This window comes from Dioscorea cayenensis, chromosome 19 (genome assembly GCF_009730915.1).
Source record: "Dioscorea cayenensis subsp. rotundata cultivar TDr96_F1 chromosome 19, TDr96_F1_v2_PseudoChromosome.rev07_lg8_w22 25.fasta, whole genome shotgun sequence".
In the NCBI taxonomy this organism is placed as follows: Eukaryota; Viridiplantae; Streptophyta; class Magnoliopsida; order Dioscoreales; family Dioscoreaceae; genus Dioscorea; species Dioscorea cayenensis.
In genome coordinates, this window is record NC_052489.1 from 24,878,749 (window position 1) to 24,899,007 (window position 20,259).

The 20,259-nt window shown below is 31.8% G+C and overlaps 1 protein-coding gene across 1 annotated transcript; it reads right to left on the reverse strand.

Moving 5' to 3' along the window:
* Positions 1–1,341: 1,341 nt before the first annotated feature.
* Positions 1,342–9,811, reverse strand: LOC120249949 (U2 small nuclear ribonucleoprotein B''-like). Its single transcript, XM_039258662.1, has 5 exons — positions 9,616–9,811; positions 9,299–9,471; positions 4,561–4,654; positions 3,664–3,752; positions 1,342–1,902 (listed from the first exon to the last, which is right to left on the reverse strand). The coding sequence occupies exons 1-5, from the start codon at positions 9,686–9,688 to the stop codon at positions 1,624–1,626; spliced, it is 708 nt and encodes a 235-aa protein (XP_039114596.1). The 5' UTR covers positions 9,689–9,811; the 3' UTR covers positions 1,342–1,623.
* Between the last annotated feature and the right edge of the window lie 10,448 nt (positions 9,812–20,259).

The following is a 20,259-nucleotide window of genomic DNA, read 5'->3' on the forward strand; positions in this document are numbered from 1 at the left end:
TATATAGTTCTACATTTGTTCTATATTTATAAATTAATATATAAAATAATGTATATATATATATATATAAAAGAAGTGGGGTTGGTTTTGCAAGAAGGAATAATAACTGAAATCACAGCATCGATGTGCAGGCACGAGGGATTGGTAGCTGCATTGGGTCAACAAGTGCGACGTAAGTGAATTGATATTATTATTATTATTATTTTAATTAAATGATTTATTTATTAATTAAAAGCTGGCAATTGGTCTGGTCCAGGAGTATGTGTGTCTCCTAGCTGATCTTTGGGGCTCATGGGAAGATGATTTGCTTTGGTGGTCCCATTGGTTTCAATGAATTAGAAATTATAGTAATATAAATAGTGAATAATGGGTCAAGAGAAGTCTTTAATTGATTGGAGTTTTGAGTTTTTAATATTTCTTTTGTATGATCTGTTTGTTTAAGTGTTTTTTAAGATTAAAACAGGCTTTCTTTTCTTAAAAGTTCTTTAAGCTCCTTTGATAAGAAAAGCAAAAGAAACTTCAAAAGGGCTTTTAAGATGTTTAGAAAAGCTCTTTAAAGTAAATTGAGGGAAAAGGTTTTTTTTTCATATATATATATATATATATACAGACATGGTTTTCATCCGGACTTTAGAGGTGATCATTGAGATTAAAAAAAATTTAACAAAGTAAAACACATTCATTCATCTTCTATGATTTCATTTCTCCATTACCTTTTCAAGAAGTGTTTCTAAAGTTATGTGGATTAATACCATGCGTATTTAGAGTGTAAGCACTTTGATATTTATGCTGAAAAATATCACCTTATTTCTTTTACTCTACATAAAGGCCTTGTTTGTATAAGCCTTTGGGATACTTGTAAAGGAATCACTTACAACTTACTACACTAAAATAAGCCTTTTGCCCAATATTAATCAATAATATATATATACATATATATGGAATAATGAGAAGGAGGCCCCACCATTAACTGTATAACTTCATCATGGATGCAACGACACCTAACCTAGGTCATATTCTATGCATATGGATGACTGCATATGATTTTGTCTTTGCCTTAAAGGTTTATGTTCCTTGTAATATACTCACTAGATTTTTGTGTGTGTTGATTTGCTAGGTAATGCTCCTCCATCATCATCAACAAACAAGGATAACCAGCAGAACAAAGGTATCATTGAGGGAAAAAGAAAATTAATGACACCTTAGTTCCAGACAGGCTACATCACACCATTTGAATGTTTCTATTTTTTAGCAAAATAAGTTTCCTTGAAATACTTAATTTTTTAACACAAGTATAACTACAGATTGCCGACAAACAAAAATACAATACAGTGGTGATAATAAGCATTAAATTGATCAACATTTACTGAGCATCAATAAGCTTGTTCGAGAACAGGAGAGGTAAGCAAGATATATGACTGAATTCCTGACCTGCGGCCACAGCCACGGCGTCACACTAAATATATCCAGCAAGCTCCAAAAGGTTACTGTAAACTAAGGGATATAAAAGCATCAGTTGAGAACTTACAATGGTCTGGGTGGTAGAAAAATATGGTTGCACAGTTGATGATTACTCTTTAAAAAATTGCAGAACAATGTAACAAGGATTTCTAAACAAAGTGATCATTTCTTTGCGTAGGTGATAGCCATTGGGTACTGAGGAGTGATCTTGAAGCCCTGAAGGGACTGCATGGCAATGGATGACTGCATATCATCCTCAAACTCAACAAAGGCAATGCCCGGCTTTGCTTCTATCATGCGAACTTCCTTGAAGCCTGGATATTCTCGGAAAAGAATTTGTAGCATGGCACTTGTTGTTTCAAAGGGCAAGTTCTGGATGAAAAGGATGTTGTTGGGTGTGGCAGCTTCCTGTGGCTTTCCTTGATTTGATGTTTGTGAAACCTATGAAGACAAAATCATATGTTGGCTACCAGTTTGGGAAGAGAAAAATTTTAAGCTTCATTCTCATCTCCAAGAAATTTTCAAGCACATGTTAGAAATTTAGATGCGACTAATAATAAGTGCATGAGGTTATCAAAAAGAAATAAGAGAGAAACCACTGCAAATTTTGCGGTAACAGGACATATGTACATGCTTTCTGCATGCTATCAAATATTAATTAAAGGTTATCTACAATAAGTATTGCTGGATAGTTAAGCATTTATGGTTCGCAAAGTAAATCGACAGGAAAGTAAATTAGTTCATTCATCCTACATGCTTGGTACAAAAGCCCTGAACCGCCCCTCCACCCCACCATCACACACACACAGGACAAGAGAGAAGCTAACTCAAGAAAACTATTATTTGAAAAATTTTACATAATATCATATATACCCTAACTTGATCTTTCCTAAGTTCTGGCCATTCAATAGGGGATATAAATGCATGACAATCAAGGCTACTGAAATCTTATAGCATGATGTTTTTTTGGTTTTTTTGCAGGTTCCAATAATGAAATGTGTTTTACGTTCTGAAAATTATGATAAGTTAAATGCTTCCAGAGAACAATGAATATGGAGATGACATATTCCAGTCATATATTACTCCTAGAGTGGAGACTATAAAATTTTAAAGTCATTAAATTTGTTTAATTATATATGCACATAACAAAACGGTCTTCTTTATCCAGATACTCATCAATGGTTTAAATGTATATTACACTGTGTAGAACAAGAAAAGGGACTCCATATGAGTTGGTTTTCAATCATTCTAACCATCCTGCTTGGTCGCTACCCTTGATATTAACAAAGACAAATTATGAGCTTCTATTTTTGTGACAGCCAGTAGCTCCCACTGCAGCTTCTTTTTTGTGTTACCCTTACCAAGTCCTGGAAGATATGTCACTAGAACTTCAACTTTAGCATATGACCTCTATTGACTTTAACCATCTTCTTACCATTGAAATTGTACATAGAGTTACCCCCTTCATAATTAATAAAATGAAATAATTGAAAATATTAGTTATTTGAAGTAGAAGATGGTAGTTAATTTATTGAATCCAGGGAATAAACTTAATAGAATTCATAACCTCATTTTATAGTGTAGATAAAGCAACAGAGAGGGTTGTGTGTAGGACAGGCTCATGTTAGATCCAAGCAAGATCAAAAACATTACCCATTGGAGATTACAAGAATTTAAGGCCGAAAGTCATTTAACTAATTTGATAGGATCCATGAATATAAGGAGCATATTCGAGGAGACTTTGATAGTACACAAACTTGATAGAATCAAGATCTCTATATATGATTTCGCATGATTCCGTCCAGTAATGCTCGGCAATACCATAATTCCCATCATCAAATTATGTTAACTGTAGCCATAATTCTCTTAACCATTAAAGGATGCTGTTTACCCAAGATATGCCTTTGTATGAACTAACAATTCATATAAACCTTCTAATAACCAAGACTGGCAAAACAAAATAAGTTGCATGCCACATTCTCACAAGCATACTACATGCAGACTTTGGGCATTAAATATTATACGCTGCAAGGCAGAACAAATGATTTGACATGAACTTTCTATTCCAAAAAACTATCCAAAAGTTGACGGAAAAGATATAATAGTAATCAACAGTAAAGCATTTACCTCATAAATGAACAGACCCAAAACAAAATTTGGAAGAAAACCTCTAGCAAATATGAAATATAGCAGGAAACTTACAGATGGTCCACCATTGCTTTGGAAGCTTTGACCATTAGAAGCAACACCTGATTGTTGTGTTTCCTCGGCCTTTCTTCTTTTCTCAGCAGCTGAAACAGAATGAGGCAGCAAAAGGCATCAGCGTGAAAAAATACAACCTTGATTTGTCAGCCATCATTTTCCAGTAAAGCTTTGGAAAATACAACGTACGTATACAATGATAAAAGAAACGAAACTCATCCAACCAAATATTACCATAAGTTCACCCAAAAATGTTTTATCAGCCATGGTGGCACTAGCATGTGGCAGAAGTGGCTTGTTAACACTGGAAATTTTCAAAATAAATAAACCAAAATCCATATTTGAGCAAGCAGTAACAATCAACTTTTACAGATTGCAGAAGTATTCCAAACAGATGAACAAAGATTTGTCCTTCTATAAACAATAATACTTTACAAAAGTCTAACTATAACATGAGTGGTATTAAGGCACCAACTACACAAAGTCAAACTAATTGCTACTAAAACTACTCTAATATTCTTGTATGCACTAAGGAAAGTAATCAAGGCAACATAGCAGTCAACACAAGACAGTTTGGGCAAATGCCACAGGCAATTCTGGTGGAAGTTGGTAAAGAAGCAAAGATAATTTTCTCTTTCATTTATTTCAGTCTTCTTCAACGGAAAGTATTTTGGGGCAATAGAAATAGCATGCTTGACAACTCAAACAGAATATAGCCCAAGAAACAGAATGCATACAAAAACAGTAACATCAATCATGATCCAAAAGATTCACATATGAGGCTGAATGCCATTATAAGAAATCCAAACAAGCAAGGCAATACTAATGTAGAAACTAAGTTAATCTACAAAATGATGAGGAAACAAATTAGTTAAAAAAAAATCCAAACATTTTCACCTTTCTCTTCTTTCCTTTTCTTCTTCTCCCTTGGAACAAATGAACCATCCGCTTTCGCAACACAGTCTGATTTTGTCTTAGCATATTGAATCCTCTGCAACAATCAATATAAAGAATGAAAAGTGTGTAAAGTACTGTTCTTCACACAGATTTGTTAGTAATAATCCCAAATCTGATAAAGCTTATCATTTAGAGATCTTGTGTTATCTTATCTTCATTAGTTTAGTTTAAATTAATGATTATCTTTAAAAGTTTGTTTCTAGTTATGGAGTCCAGCCTTTAAAAGGCCTAGTCATTCAATGTAATTCTTAACGAATTCTCTAATAAAGTGAAGCACTTTTGTTTTAAATCCATCAGATCTGGCATCAGAGCCATGGCGAATCACAACAGCGGCACAATTAATCCCACTCTTCCTACTCTAGATGGGAAGAACTACAATCGTTGGAGTGTGCAGATGAAGGTGTTGTTTGATTTTCAAGAAGTTCTTGCTGTTGTTGAAAATGGAGTTCCTTCCTTGGAGAACAATCCAACTGAAGCTCAAAGACAGACCTACCGAGAAGCCAGAAAGAAAGATCGGAAGGCTCTCTATTACATCCATCAAGGAGTTAATGATGAGATTTTTGAGAAGATAGCTGTTGCGGATACTGCAAAAGAGGCGTGGGATATTCTTGCAAAATCCTACAGAGGTGTTGAAAGAGTTCAGAAGGTGAGACTTCAAACTCTTAGAAGGCAGTTTGAGTTGCTACAGATGGAGAACACAGACACTGTGGCAGAATATACATCTCGAGTACAGGCCTTGGCAAATAAGATGCGACTCAATGGAGACAAAGTCGAAGAGCAAACATTGGTGGAGAAGATCTTGCGGACAGTCACAACCAGATTTGATCCCATTGCTACTGCCATTGAGGAGTCAAAAGACCTTTCTGACATGACTGTTGATGAGTTGTGGGGCTCTTTGGAAGCATATGAACAACGCATCAATGCAAAGTTCTCAGAAAAACCTCTTGAAAAGGCTTTTCAAGCTCAACTTTCTATCAAATCAGAACAAGAAAAGGAAGCTAAAGGAAACAACAGATATCAAGCTGTGCATAAGAAATATGAACATGGAACAAGAAGTAATTTTGGTGCAAGAGGAAGAGGTAGATATTCCCAAAGAAGCCATGGACGAGGAAGAGGAAGGTATGATAAAAACAACATTAAGTGTTTTGCATGTAATCGATTTGGTCATTATGCAAATGAGTGCAGATTTAACAAAAAAACAAAAAGCTATCTTTCGAAGTATCTCAAGACAAGAAATCAGAGAAGTAGTTCGGTTTTGCACTAAGAAGAGGACTTTGAAGACCATGCACTACTAATGGTTTCAAATGACAAAGAAGATTATAACTTCAACACTTGGTATCTTGACACAGGATGCACCAATCATATGAGTGGTAAAAAAGAGCTTTTTGTGAATTTAGATGAATCAGTACAAAAAGTTGTTAAGTTTGCAGATAATAGCATCATTCCTGTTATGGGCAGAGGTAGAATCTTGATACAATTGAAGAATGGAGATCATCAATTTATCTCAGATGTGTTTTATGTGCCAGGGATGAAAAACAACCTGCTGAGTATGGGACAACTCCTTGAAAAAGGATATCGCATGGAGATGAAGAATGGTCATTTAACCATTCTTGACAGAAGTGGCAATGTCATCCTTAATTCAGTTATGTCAAAAAACAGAATGTTTCGCATTGACATAAGAACTGATATACATCACTGCTTTAGTGCTATTATTAAGGATGCATCATGGTTATGGCATCTCAGATTTGGGCATCTGAATTTTAGAAGTTTGAAATTGCTTGCTCAAAAGAACATGGTGAATGGATTGCCTTTACTGGATCATCCTGAACAATTCTGTGAAGGATGTATTCTTGGAAAGCAGCATAGAAATTCCTTTTCAACTAAGAATAATTGGCATGCTTCTCACCCTCTAGAAGTTGTGCATTCAGATGTGTGCGGACCCATGAATACACCATCCATTGGTGGGAATCGATATTTTCTTACTTTTGTTGATGATTACAGCAGGAAAATCTGGGTGTATTTTGTGCAGCAAAAATCTGAAGTGTTTGGAGTTTTTAAAAAATTTCAAGCACTGGTTGAAAAGCAGAGTGGGCATTCAATTCAGATCTTAAGAACTGATGGTGGTGGTGAATACATGTCTAATGATTTCGCTGAGTATTGTGCAGAGCATGGAATTGAACATGAAGTCACTATCCGTTATACTCCTCAACACAACGGAATTGCTGAAAGGAGAAATAGGACAATCATGGACATGGCTAGGAGCATGCTTAAGGCCAAAGGTATGCCTAACTATCTTTGGGCTGATGCTGTTTCATGCTCTGTTTATTTATTGAACAGATCACCAACCAAAAAATTAGAAGATGTTACCCCTGAAGAAGCTTGGAGTGGATTCAAACCAAGTGTCAAACATCTCAAGGTGTTTGGTTCAATTGCATATGCCCATGTACCAGCAGTAAACAAGAACAAAAGCTAGATGACGGAGGAGAGAAGACCGTGTTTGTTGGATACAAGCCCTGGCCATCTTGGTGGATACAGATTATTTAACCCAATCACAAAGAAATTTCTTGTTAGTAGAGATGTGATCTTTGACGGCTCGATCATGGAATTGGAGTGATCATACTGAAGCTAATTCACAAAAGATTTCTATCCTTGAAGAAGAAACTACCTCAGTTGAAGATGTAGAAGTTGTTACAAATGAAGATCAATTTGGAGTTGTAGCTCAAAGATCAAGGAGGAATGTACAACCATCTTCTTGGCTAAGGAACTTTGAGGTAATTCCTGATAATGCTATTGACAATGATGGAGAACTAGTTCACTATGCATTGTTTGCAGATTGTGATCCTATCAAATTTGAAGAAGCTATTAGAAATGAGAAATGGATCAATGCCATGAAGGAAGAAATAAAAGCAATAGAAAAAAATAAAACTTGGGAGCTAACCAATCTACCATATGGAAAGAAAGCAATTGATGTGAAGTGGGTGTTCAAGACAAAAATCAAGCCAACTGGTCAGATAGAAAGATATAAGGCAAGATTGGTAGCAAAAGGCTATGAACAGCGTGCTGAAGTTGATTATCAAGAGGTATTTTCCCCTGTTGCTAGAATTGAAACAGTTAAATTAATTGTTGCTCTGGCTGCTCAAAATAGGTGGAATATCCACCAAATGGATGTCAAGTCGGCTTTTCTTAATGGTCCTCTTGAGGAAGAAGTCTATGTCAAGCAACCAGCAGGGTTTGTAAAAGAAGGAAATGCAGAAAAAGTATATAAACTCAAGAAGGCATTATATGGGCTCAAACAAGCCCCAAGAGCATGGAATAAACGGATTGATGATTTCTTTCAAGCTAACGGCCTTCTAAAGTGTCCAAGTGAGCATGCTTTATATGTGAAAATTACTGATTCAGGTGACATATTATTTGTTTGTCTTTATGTTGACGATATTATCTTTATGGGGAACAATCAAAATATGATCAAGGAATTCAAGAAAACTATGATTTCAGAATTTGAGATGACTGATCTTGGTCATATGTCATATTTTTTGGGCTTGGAAGTAATTCAGAATAAAAATGGAATTTTCATTCATCAACAAAAATATGCAACAGACATCCTAAATAAATTTCAGATGCTTGATTGTAATCCTGTACGTACTCCTGTAGAGGTTGGTACCAAATTATTCAAGGAAGGAGAAGACTCAGCGATTGATCCAATATACTTTTAAGAGTATTGTTGGTAGTCTCGGGTGTTTTTATCACATACTAGACCTGATATTTCTTATGGTGTTGGATTAATTAGCAAGTACATGGAGAGACCTAGACAATCTCATTTTCATGTGGCTAAAAGAATTTTACGCTATATCAAAGGCACACTAGATCATGGCTTATTCTATGAATCTTCTAACAAGAATGAGCTTGTGGGATACTCTGACAGTGACTGGGCGGGTGATCAGGATGATAGGAAAAGCACTACTGGATATGTGTTCAACTTTGGCTCTACAGCAATATCTTGGTCATCTAAGAAACAATCCATTGTGGCTTTATCTACTTGTGAAGCAGAATATGCAGCAGCTTCTTGTGCATGTCAAGCAATTTGGTTGAGGAATGTGATGAATCAAATTCAGGTTCCAATTAACAGTCCTACAAAAATCTTTGTGGACAACATTTCTGCAATAAATTTAACCAAACATCCAGGCATTCATGGGAAAAGCAAGCACATTGACATGAGATTTCATTTTCTTAGAGATCAAGTCAACAAAAAAGAGATTGAAGTTTTCTATTGTAAATCAGAGGACCAGGTTGCTGATATCCTCACTAAACCTCTGAAATTTGATTCATTTGTTAAGCTAAAGAAGAGTTTAGGCATGGCTAGTCTTACAGATTTGGTTTAAGGGGGGATGTTAGTAATAATCCCAAATCTGATAAAGCTTATCATTTAGAGATCTTGTGTTATCTTATCTTCATTAGTTTAGTTTAAATTAATGATTATCTTTAAAAGTTTGTTTCTAGTTATGGAGTCCAGCCTTTAAAAGGCCTAGTCATTCAATGTAATTCTTAACGAATTCTCTAATAAAGTGAAGCACTTTTGTTTTAAATCCATCAAGATTAACTTCTAATACTAAGAAAAAACTCGACAGAAATACAAATTTGAAAGGAAAATTCTCCACAATTCAACATTGCTAATGCATACCAATGGTTTGTCATAGAAGGGGAAGCTTTGCATCTGCCGCACAGCAGTGCTAGCAGCCGTCACTTCACTAAAAACAACCCATGCCTGGCCACGGAGCTTTGTTGTTTTGAGAGCCACGACATCCAAAATCCTTCCATACTGAGAGAAGAGCGCATAGAGGGATCTCTTCAATTCTGCCAAACAAACAAATTAATGCCACAAAAACCAGAAAAATGCAAGAAATCAACTCAACAATCCAAACCCTAGGGAAAAGCCTAGAAATCCGAAGAGAAGATAGAACAAGATCGAGAATAGAGCGACTAGGGAGCGAAGAACACCTTCCTTCTTGACCTTCTCGTTGAGATTCTTTATATAGATCGTCTGGTTGGGAGGGATATCGCCGGAGAGCATGGTCGCCGGCGAACTAGAGAGAGAGAGAGAAAGGAGTTTAGGTTTCAAGCAGAGCCAAAGGGGCAACGACGCGAAAATGAAGATGATGAACGGCCCTGATTGAAGCCGGGTTGAAACAATGTAAGGTTTAGTTTAAACTTAAATGCAATTTTGAATCTTATATGTGGTTTTGTTTCATTTTACACTTTTAGATATTATTATTACTAGTATAATTCCTTCGCTTGCTTGGGAGGTTTTATAATTTTGATGGAATTAAAATATGGACATTTGTATGAAATAAATGTTGATTATAATTTTTATTTATAATAAGGTAAAAAAATATAAAAGTAATGTTTACTTTATAGAGTTCTGAAAGCATTTTCATGATTTTTTACATTATAGCTTATATCCATCAAAGATTATTATTATTAGATAAAAGTGGATAAATTGCAAATTTATTAGGAAAAGCATAACAATAAACAACAAACAAAAAACTATAAAGGATGTGATGCCCATCATTCTATGCACATTTCAACAATTAGGAACAATGTGTAAAAAATTGAAATGCAGGTTTATTTAATTATGATTAAAAAAATAAATGGATAAACTAAGTGATGCTAAGCATAGTTTTTATTTTTTTTATAATCACTTACATTAAAATATATTTTAACAAAAGCCAAACTGATAATTTGTGTGGGGTTCGAATAAAAAATCTCAAAGTCTTACACTAAGGGCCCGTTTAGTATGATATAAAGTTGTTACTTTCTCTGCAAAGTAAGAGGGGTGAATCTATTTCAAGCGTTTGGTTCTTAAAAATAATATGGTCTCCTTGTAATCACTTTCTACTTGACTAGAGAAAGTGATTCACATGGGGGTGGTGTGAAAGTGTTTACACCGTTGGATGGGAAAGTTTGGTAATTGTCAAATTACCAAACTACCCTTTATTACATAAAACTCTTTCTTTTTTGTTTTGTCTTTGAAAAAACCTAACGCGATCATATTTCCAATTCGGCGGAGAGTTGTCGCTTCTTTCGGAGAAATCCTGGTAATATTTTTTTCTCAAATTTGTTAGATTATTTTGTGTTAAATTTTTGTTAAATTTTTCTTGGTGTAAAATTCATATTTTAAATGGATCAAAGATAAATAAATTTCATATTTGTTTGGATAAAATTTTTATTGGAGGATTTTTGTTTTGATTAAATCAAATCTATGTTGAAATAATAATCCAACATGATAAGATATTTTATGTTTTGGATAATTAAAACAATATATCTAGACTTTGTCGTACTTTTGAGTTTGGATTATGAATTTATGGTAATACTTTGAGCTATTTATTAATGTGTGATTGTTCATATGGAATGTGTCATGAATATTTGTTGGATAATATCAATCAAGGCAATAGATGTAAGAATTGAAACAAATAAAATTGTATGATGGACAATTAGGAACACATGGTGGTTTAAATCTATATTTTTTTTAGTGTACTAAAAAAACATAAAAACCCCATTTGATTTTTTTTTTTAATTTATGAAGAATAGGTTAATTATTATTTGGACTAAGTTAATAATATTATTAGAGTTGAATAAAAACCCAAATTTAGTAACTATAACAACTAAGGGCAAAAATGAGAATAAACCTAATTTTACATTGAAAACAAGTTCATACCAAACGTGGGAATTAAGTTTACATGCAAAGTAATTACAATTTTGATTGGGATAACCAAACGTTGTAATGTTATTTTGCAGGTAAAGTAATTGCATGCAAAGTCTTTCCCTGCAAAGACTTTACATGCAATTACTTTCCCTGCAAAATGCCAAACGGGCCCTAAGTTTCACTGTTTGATTTATTATGTCTTCAACCAATTCTAAAATTTTCTTTGTGCACATTCTTGATCAAAATATAAATTAGTACAAAACTCAATTATTATGCTTTTTAAATTTAACATAATAGATTAAAAAACATTTGCTATAACACTTACTTTGGTTTTCCACTATTTGCAAATTTATCCAAATAAGAACATATCTAACATATGTGATATTTGCAACAAAAGAAACATAGTGAAACAACAAATAAATGAACAATCGAATTATAAAAGTAAAAAAACTATGACAAACTAAATTGTAACATTATAGATACATGAGAGCATAAAGTTGTTATGTGAAAAGCAAAATTATATCGAGAAAGAAAATTGTATGAGTTGTATTAAAAGAGAAACCAACTTTAAAATTTGTTATTCATCTTCGTTAAATCTTATTAAGGCCTAGTTTGGATTGGCTTAAAAAAAAAATGCTTTTTTTCAATTTGGTAGAAGGATTTTTAAAAAAATTGCTTTTCAGAGTAAGTTAAATGTTTTTCAATATTTTATGTTTGGATAAGTTAATGAAGAAGTACTTTTATATGTGTAAAGTTATTTCGATGTGCATTCTTTAAAAAAAATTTTCAATGTCAAATTACTAAAATAGGCATTCATTGAGTTATTTTAATAAACACTGATACTAATACTAATATACTAATACTAACCCTAATATACTAATAATAATACAACCACATATATAAATAGTAATATACTAATACTAATATACTAACATACTAATATTAATACTAATATACTAATATTAATATAAATAATAATACTAACTCAAATACAAATACACTAATATTAATACTAATCTAATATACTAATATACTCATAATAATACTAATACTAACACTAATATACTAATATTAAAACTAATACTAATACAAATATACAAATGAACTAATACTAACACTAATAATAATAATAATAATAATACAAATACAAATACTAATATATTAATATACTAATAATAATACTAATACTAACACTAATAGTAATACTAATAGTAATAGTAATATAATACTAATACAAATACACAAATGTACTTATGTACTAATACTAATATACAATTGTACTAATAATAATAATATACTAATACTAATACTAATACTAATACTAATAAACTAATAATAATAATACTAACACTAATAGTAATACTAATACTAATACAAAATACACAAATGTACTAATACACTACTACTACTACTACTACTACTAATAATAATAATAATATACAACCACTAATAAACAAAAAGTATAAAAACAACCATTCCTCTATTTGATAAGGGTAACTTAGTAATTTAACAATCTCTATAACAGCTTTTGAGAAGTGTTTTTTTTTCCAAAAACACCACACTACTAACTTTTGAAAAAAAAACTGTTTTTCAGCTTTCTTATTAGCTTTTGCTTCTGCCCAAAAGCCCAAACAAACATGTTTTTTAAAACCCAGAAGTGCTTAACTTACAAAAAACTTCTGGGCATAAAATAAGCCCATCCAAACAACCCCTAAATGTGTATGAGTCGTAATTCATTATTTTCTTTTATAAATGTGTCATGTTATTATTTTTTTACATATATCTTTGAAATACCCAAACTTAATGTAATATATTTTTTTTTCATTTTCCAAAAAATATCAGTTTTAATTGGAATATCTTGTTAAATATTTGATGTGAATCAATTTAATGGCCTTAACTAAATTAATGCTATTAAATCTTTTCTAATAACAATAATTAATTTACAATATGAGATTTTATAAATAATATCTCTTGATTGGAATTAGTTATAATCACTTAATCAAAATTATAAAATTTCTCAAAAATATAACTACATTATAAAATGCTACAATATATTGTTCTAGTATATTTTAAAATTTTCATATTTAATGCAATAACAAATAGTTTTAAAAGAATTAGGAAAGATTTCCGTATTCCGAAGATTATTGGTTTTCATTGTAAGATGTTATTAAATTTTTAATGGTAAACCAATCTACCCTCAACAAATTAATGAGATAAAATCTTTCCTATTAACAGTAATTAAATTACAACATGCACTTAAATTTTTTTTTAAAATAATTTCTTTTGATCGAAATTCGATTTATTCATTTAAGTCCTGTTTGGTTGCAGTAACTAGGTGTAAGTAGATGTAACGTAAGTACTTTTACATGTAAAAAGAACAAAATGGGTGTTTGGTTTGATGTTAAAAAAATTATACAACAAAGTACAGCTTTTGTTGTATTTTCACTTACAACCTATTTGATTGGAAGTGAAAATACAGGGTAATTTTTTTTGTGGGGTACCTTATTATGCCCATGCTTCATTTTGAGCACATTTTTTCAATTCGTATCAAAATGAGCACTTTAATTTAATTTGCTTTCTTAGAGAGGGCATTGGGGCTATTCCGGTGATTGAGAGCTAATGTGTCAACCGGAGATCTGACGTGGAAATTTAATTCCCACCTGCTTTACCCCCGTGGAAAGGCCACATGGACAACTTATCCACTTCACCTAATGCTGAGTCACATGGACAGCTTACCCTTTTCTTCTCCCTTCTACTTCATCTCCTTCTTCATGTTCGTTCACAGAGAGAGCAGAGTTTGCCCTAACTATCTCCCGTCGTCCACCTTCTTCTCCTCCTTGTTTGCCGAAATAGAGCAGAGTTCCCTGAGAGAGTAGGTGGTGAGAAATCAGGGAAGCAAACAACCTCTAGAGCGCATGCCAAGATACCAAATTGACCGACCATCTTCAGAAGATTTGATCGGGAAGGCATGGAAGTTGACTGGGTGATAAGGCCACCCAATGCAAAAGCACCAATTTATCGTAAGACATTGCATTATTTTGTTCTAATTTTGCATCTACACTATTTTTAGGTTTTCCCAGTTGAGAAGTTTATATTTTAGGTTTTTCCAGTTGAATAGTTTATAGTTTATTAGGTTTTTTATGTGTTGAAGTAAAATGATTATATCTTTTTGGTTTGTGATATAATAACAAAATCTCTTCAGATTTGAAACAATTTCATACAATGAATTGAACACATATTTGGTTTTTTTTTAGCACCTGCTAGTGACCATTTTACTATTAAATTGTATTATACAAATGGTGAAGTATATTTTGGTGATTATTGTTGCCACGATAAGATTTCCAAATTAGAGATTTTAAATATGGCACAGGAGATGAATGTGGAAGTAGATGGGACTACATTTTGGTGGTTGGATAGTAGAAGTTTGATTGCGGGGCTGAGAGAGATAATCAATGATGGAGATGCTTTGAACTTGGCTCTAAATCTTAGCCACAAGAGGGTAGTAAATGTATTTACTAAGGTTTCTAAGACAGTTACAAGAGACAATGATGTTGGTGAGCAAGGTGATGGAAATATTGATGAGGCAAGTCATGGACAACATAAAGGAGGGGATGATGATGGGAGTGAGTTGGAAGATTCTGAATATAGTTTCAAAAATGATGAAATGGTCAATGATGAGGGTAATGACAGTGCAGAAGGTCATAGGCAGTTTGCAGATGAAGACTATGAAACTAGACAATGTAGTCAAGATCAAAATAATATAATGAATGAAACTGATTCTGCAGGTGTGGAGAAGTAACAAATTTGGCCAGATTCATGGTTACGGCAAACAAGCTTTGCTTGCAGACCAAGGGGAGCTCTGTTCTCTCTGTGAACGAACGTGAAGAATGAGACAAAGTAGAAGGGAGAAGAAAGGGTTAAGCTGTCCACGTGGCTCGGTATTGGGTGACGTGGATAAGTTGTTCACGTGGCCTTTCCACGAGGGCAAGCCAGGTGGGAATTAAATTTCTACGTCAGATCTCTGGTTGACACATCATCTCTCAATCACCGGAATGGCCCTAGTGCCCTCTCTGTGAAAGCAAATTAAATTAAAGTGCTCATTTTGATACGAATTGAAACAAGGCGCCCAAAATGAAGCACGGGCATAATAAGGTACCCCACAAAAAATAATTACCCGTAAAGCAACCTCTTAACATCACCATGTTTCCCACTTTTGCAGCACTAATCACCATGGATGCCTTCCCTCTACGTCGATCACCTCACCTTTCTCAACAGCGCCTCCCCCGAGATCGACGCCATTCTCTGCGCATCTAACCCAAACGACAAGGTCGGCTTCGATTATCTCCTCGGTGGCTTCTTCTCCATCTCTTACTCCGGCATCCCCCTTACTTCCTCTCCGTGGCCGGAGTTCAAGCAGGTTCCCGGCAACATAACGGTGTTAGAGACTACGTTAGCTGGGGACGGCTTCTGGCCAACGGATCCGATCTAGAAAGCTTTGGAGGAAGAGCTCCGGCGAGGAGAGGTATTGTTAGGGATGAAGATGACGGCGCTGGTGAAATTCTTCTCCACTGCGTTGTTAGGGATGAAGATAACGGTACCGGATATATTTCCATTTTTTCCCAGATGGTACTATATTGTGCCCCAATTTATTTATTTATTTATTTATTATTATTATTTAAAAAATTATTAATCTTTAAATTGAATCATTAAGATAGGATAAATCAAATAATTAGTTTAAATAAAATAAATATAATGATAATGTCGTATAAAATATATTATTTAAATTAAAAATATATATATATTTAATCATCAATAAAAATAATTAATATTTTTAATAAACATATTATTAAATTTATTAATTAGTTTAAATTAATTTTAATAAATAGTATTAGATAAATATGGGTAATAATAGATAATGAGGGTACTAGATCCACATGCGCCACGCCTGCTCCTAGGGGACGTGGATGTTGGGGATGCCGTTCAACTTACTCCGGGGTTCATCCGGGGTGAAGTAACGGTTAGGGCTGAAGCTCAAAGAGTTAGAGAGAAGGATGCATAAGCATAAACATTAAGAAGAGAGAGAGGTATATGAACAAATAAGGACTTCTTTATTGCATTTAAAGACTTGGATGGTGGATACAAGGGAAGGGATGAGATCTCTAAGTATGAGTCTCTTTGGTTCTAAGGATGAGATGATGTGTTCTTCCCTTACAACCCAAGGGGGCCTTATATAGGCTCCAAATCCTAACTATAGCTTACAAGACACATACCTAATTGTCATGTAGCTAACATGACACTTACCAAACTTAACTATAGCTTATAAGACACATACCTAATTGTCATGTAGTAAACATGACACTTACCAAACCCATTAATTACAAGCATGCTCTTCAACAGTAAAACTACTGTTGACTGTGTTCATGAATAATTATGCCTTTTCCTTTATTTTGTTCTTTCTTATTTTTTAGTTGTTCTTTCAAATTTTCTATTTCTTCTTCAAGAGTTTTAATTCTTTTTAATAATTGCTCAATTATTTCTTTATCTTGTTTAATTTTATTATTTGGTTTTTCTATTTTTTGCTCTTCAAAAATAAAAACCATATAAATCTGATACACATTTCCTACATAATGATAGTTCACATTTTAAACATGTTACTCTATGTTTTGTTATGTGGAATTTATAACATTTATCACATTTGGTTTTATAATTTATCTTAAATGGTTCAAATTTATGTTCACATTTTTCAAAATTTTCAATTTGATTGTATTGTTCTAATAGATATTTTGGATTTATATCTAGATTGTAAGTTTGTTTATTCATTTTATTTTAATCATAACAAATATTTATAGAATCATATTCATTTCTTAATCTTGATCTATAATTCCATAGTCTATTTTGCTCTTTTAAATATTCATCTTGATGAAATTCTTTATATTTTATTTTTGTTGGTTTCCATATAGATTTTCTATTTTCATCTTTGTCTTTTGATTTAAATTTTACCTCTATTAATGATTCTACTTGATGATTAATTTGATCTCTTAGAGTTATATATCTTTTAACTCCTTTTAACTACATACATTGTTTTGCTTTTAATTCTTCTTTTAAGCTTCTATTTTCTTTTATTGTATATTTAATTGAATTATTTATTAAATCATCTATTAAGTTTATATCTGTTGAATCTATTAGTCCTTTCATAACAGCTTTCAACAGATCTAAATTGTTCTTCAAGGGATTTTTTCCATTTTTTTAATCTTATTTTTCTTTGTTGATGTTCTAATGGGTATAATTCTTTTCTTGGTATATATTTTGTATTCCATATCCAATTTCCTTGATTATCATATTTTACTGTTGCTGTTTCTATTAATATTTCTGAGCTTATTTTATAAAATTCTTTCATAGTTACATAATCTTTTACACACATCAACCAGATTGCTCTTCTATATTTTATTTGATCTATTACAGATACACTTATACTTCCTAAATATTTTCTTAATGGTTTTAATTGTTCTTCTACTAATTCTGGATCTGTTACATACATTAACTCCATTTTATTTTTGAAGTTCTTCAATTTTTATTCCTTTGTTTACCATCCTTACACTTGTACTTCCATCAATATTTTCATAGAATTCTGCATTACTTGGTCTATTTGATGTTGTTGGGATGTCAATGAGTTGGATGTTCCATTCACTTCCTTCTAATATTTCTGATTTATAAAATTTTCCTTCTATTCCTTTTAGTCCTTGATTTTCTAAAAATAATTTTGCTTTTTTAGGTGTTAAAATATAGTTTATTCTACAACTGTTTGTCAGTTGTCCTGTAAATGTTTTTGTTATTATTAAGTTTGCTGCATTTGAAATCATGGCATATTCTTTTGAATTTATTATTATTTTTATGTATTTATAAAATATTTCTAACGGGATTATAAAGTCTGGGGTCATATATATAATTTCTGGATGATCTATATTCATATCTACTTCCATGGATTCTATAGTTGCTTTTGTCATATTTTTAATTGTCTTACATCTACTAAGCTTACTAAAATTCTTGTTCCTAATCCTTTTCTATGTAATCTTATTACTCCTAACATTAAGAGACCTAAATGAATTAATGTGTAACCTGATAATATAAGTTTGTTATATGATTCTTCTGTTATTAAATCCATTATAATTTGTTTGTCATCATTTGTACAACATACTTCTATTTCATCATAATGTTCATATATTTTTGTTTTTGTTTCAAATATCCCAAATTTATATAATTCTTCTCCAGGAATTAATTTTATATTTTTATCTCTTGCTTTATTTTGTTGTTCTTCAATTGGATATGTTACTTCTTTTCTTTTTTAATGTTTATTAATAAGATTAGTATATTTGAAATGATTAAAAATCACTACAACAAAATTGATGATTAGTGACAAATTTGGTTATGACATATTAGTTTTTTGTCACAAATAAATGACATTAAGTGACAAAAATATGGTTTCGTAGCGCATTTCATTAGTTCGAGTATTTTAAGTGACAATATTTTAAATCGTCATATGATGATGTCACCAAATATTTGATGTTGTATCTTCTGACTAAATGGAGATGGAGGAAATTTTTTTTAGTGACGACTTCAACATTGGGTGACAATTATATTAAGTCATTAATGCAATATTTTTTTGTGACGAATTCTAAAATGTCTTGCTTGTAAAAAAGATTAATATAATGTCACCAATATTAATATTTACTATCGGTGATAATTTAAATTTGGTCATGTATCTTAATTATTTTTTATGACATACAAATTCGTCACCTAAATATAAGTAATATTGACATTATATTATTCGTCACCTAAATGTAAGTAATATTGGCATTATATTATTTTCCCGATACATATGTCATTAAAGGATGATATTAGCAAATGTCACCATTTATTAATTAGTTTAATGACATTAACCATACGTTACTAATAAATTTTTTTAGTAAAAATTCTTAAATATTATTGTAACATTTCATAAAAGCTCATGAGTTACTGAGAATCACCAAAAGGCAGAGATATTTCGCTCATTTGCTAGATTATTTAAAAAAACTACACATAATGTCAAAACATGAGATCATCAAAGATAGCATTCATTTGGATGAAGGCACTAATGATGTAGATTGACATGTTTGGCACTATGAGTACAAACACTTTGAGAGTCGATAGCTTTGTTTTTCATGGAATATTTTTTTCCATGAAAAATTTTTTTTGTGAAAATGAAAAATAGTCATTTGATTGGTATTATTTTCAGTTTATTACTCTTATTTTTCCACGTAAAAATGTAACATTTTCCATGGAAAAAAACCCTCATTTGTTGTTTCGATTGCATCAATTTTTCCTAGAAAAGTCACATTTTTCCATGGAAAATTTTCTCCATAGAAATTGTATTTTTGGCTACATAAAATGCTATTTAATCCCAATTAATTATTTTTTAAGATTTTGTAATAGATATTTTTTATGTACACAAGAATTCAATCTCAAAATTGTTTCAAATTTTTACCACGTGTATCACCCTGTAGTATATATATTAATTTGAGCTGAGATTTTCATACTCACAAAAAGACTTATTTTTTTATTATTTTTTTATTTTTTTGTTCGCATAAGAGTAAAAGAGGAAAAAGAAAGGATAAGTCATAACCTTGAAATCAGGGAGTAAAACAAATTTTAAAAAAAGTGATAATATTCGGATATTGAAAATTTATTTGAAAATTTAAGAAAAAGAAAACAAAAGGATAATTTAAAAAATATATTCTAAGAAAAATATATAATCTCTAAATATTTTTTTAATTCGGATAAATAAAAAATATATATCCGTATGCAAAGATAGTTAGGATTAAAAAAAAAAATCGGAATTTTATTTTTTTAAATAAATCCGGGATTTTAAAAAAAAATCAGATTTATTATAATAAAAAATAGTA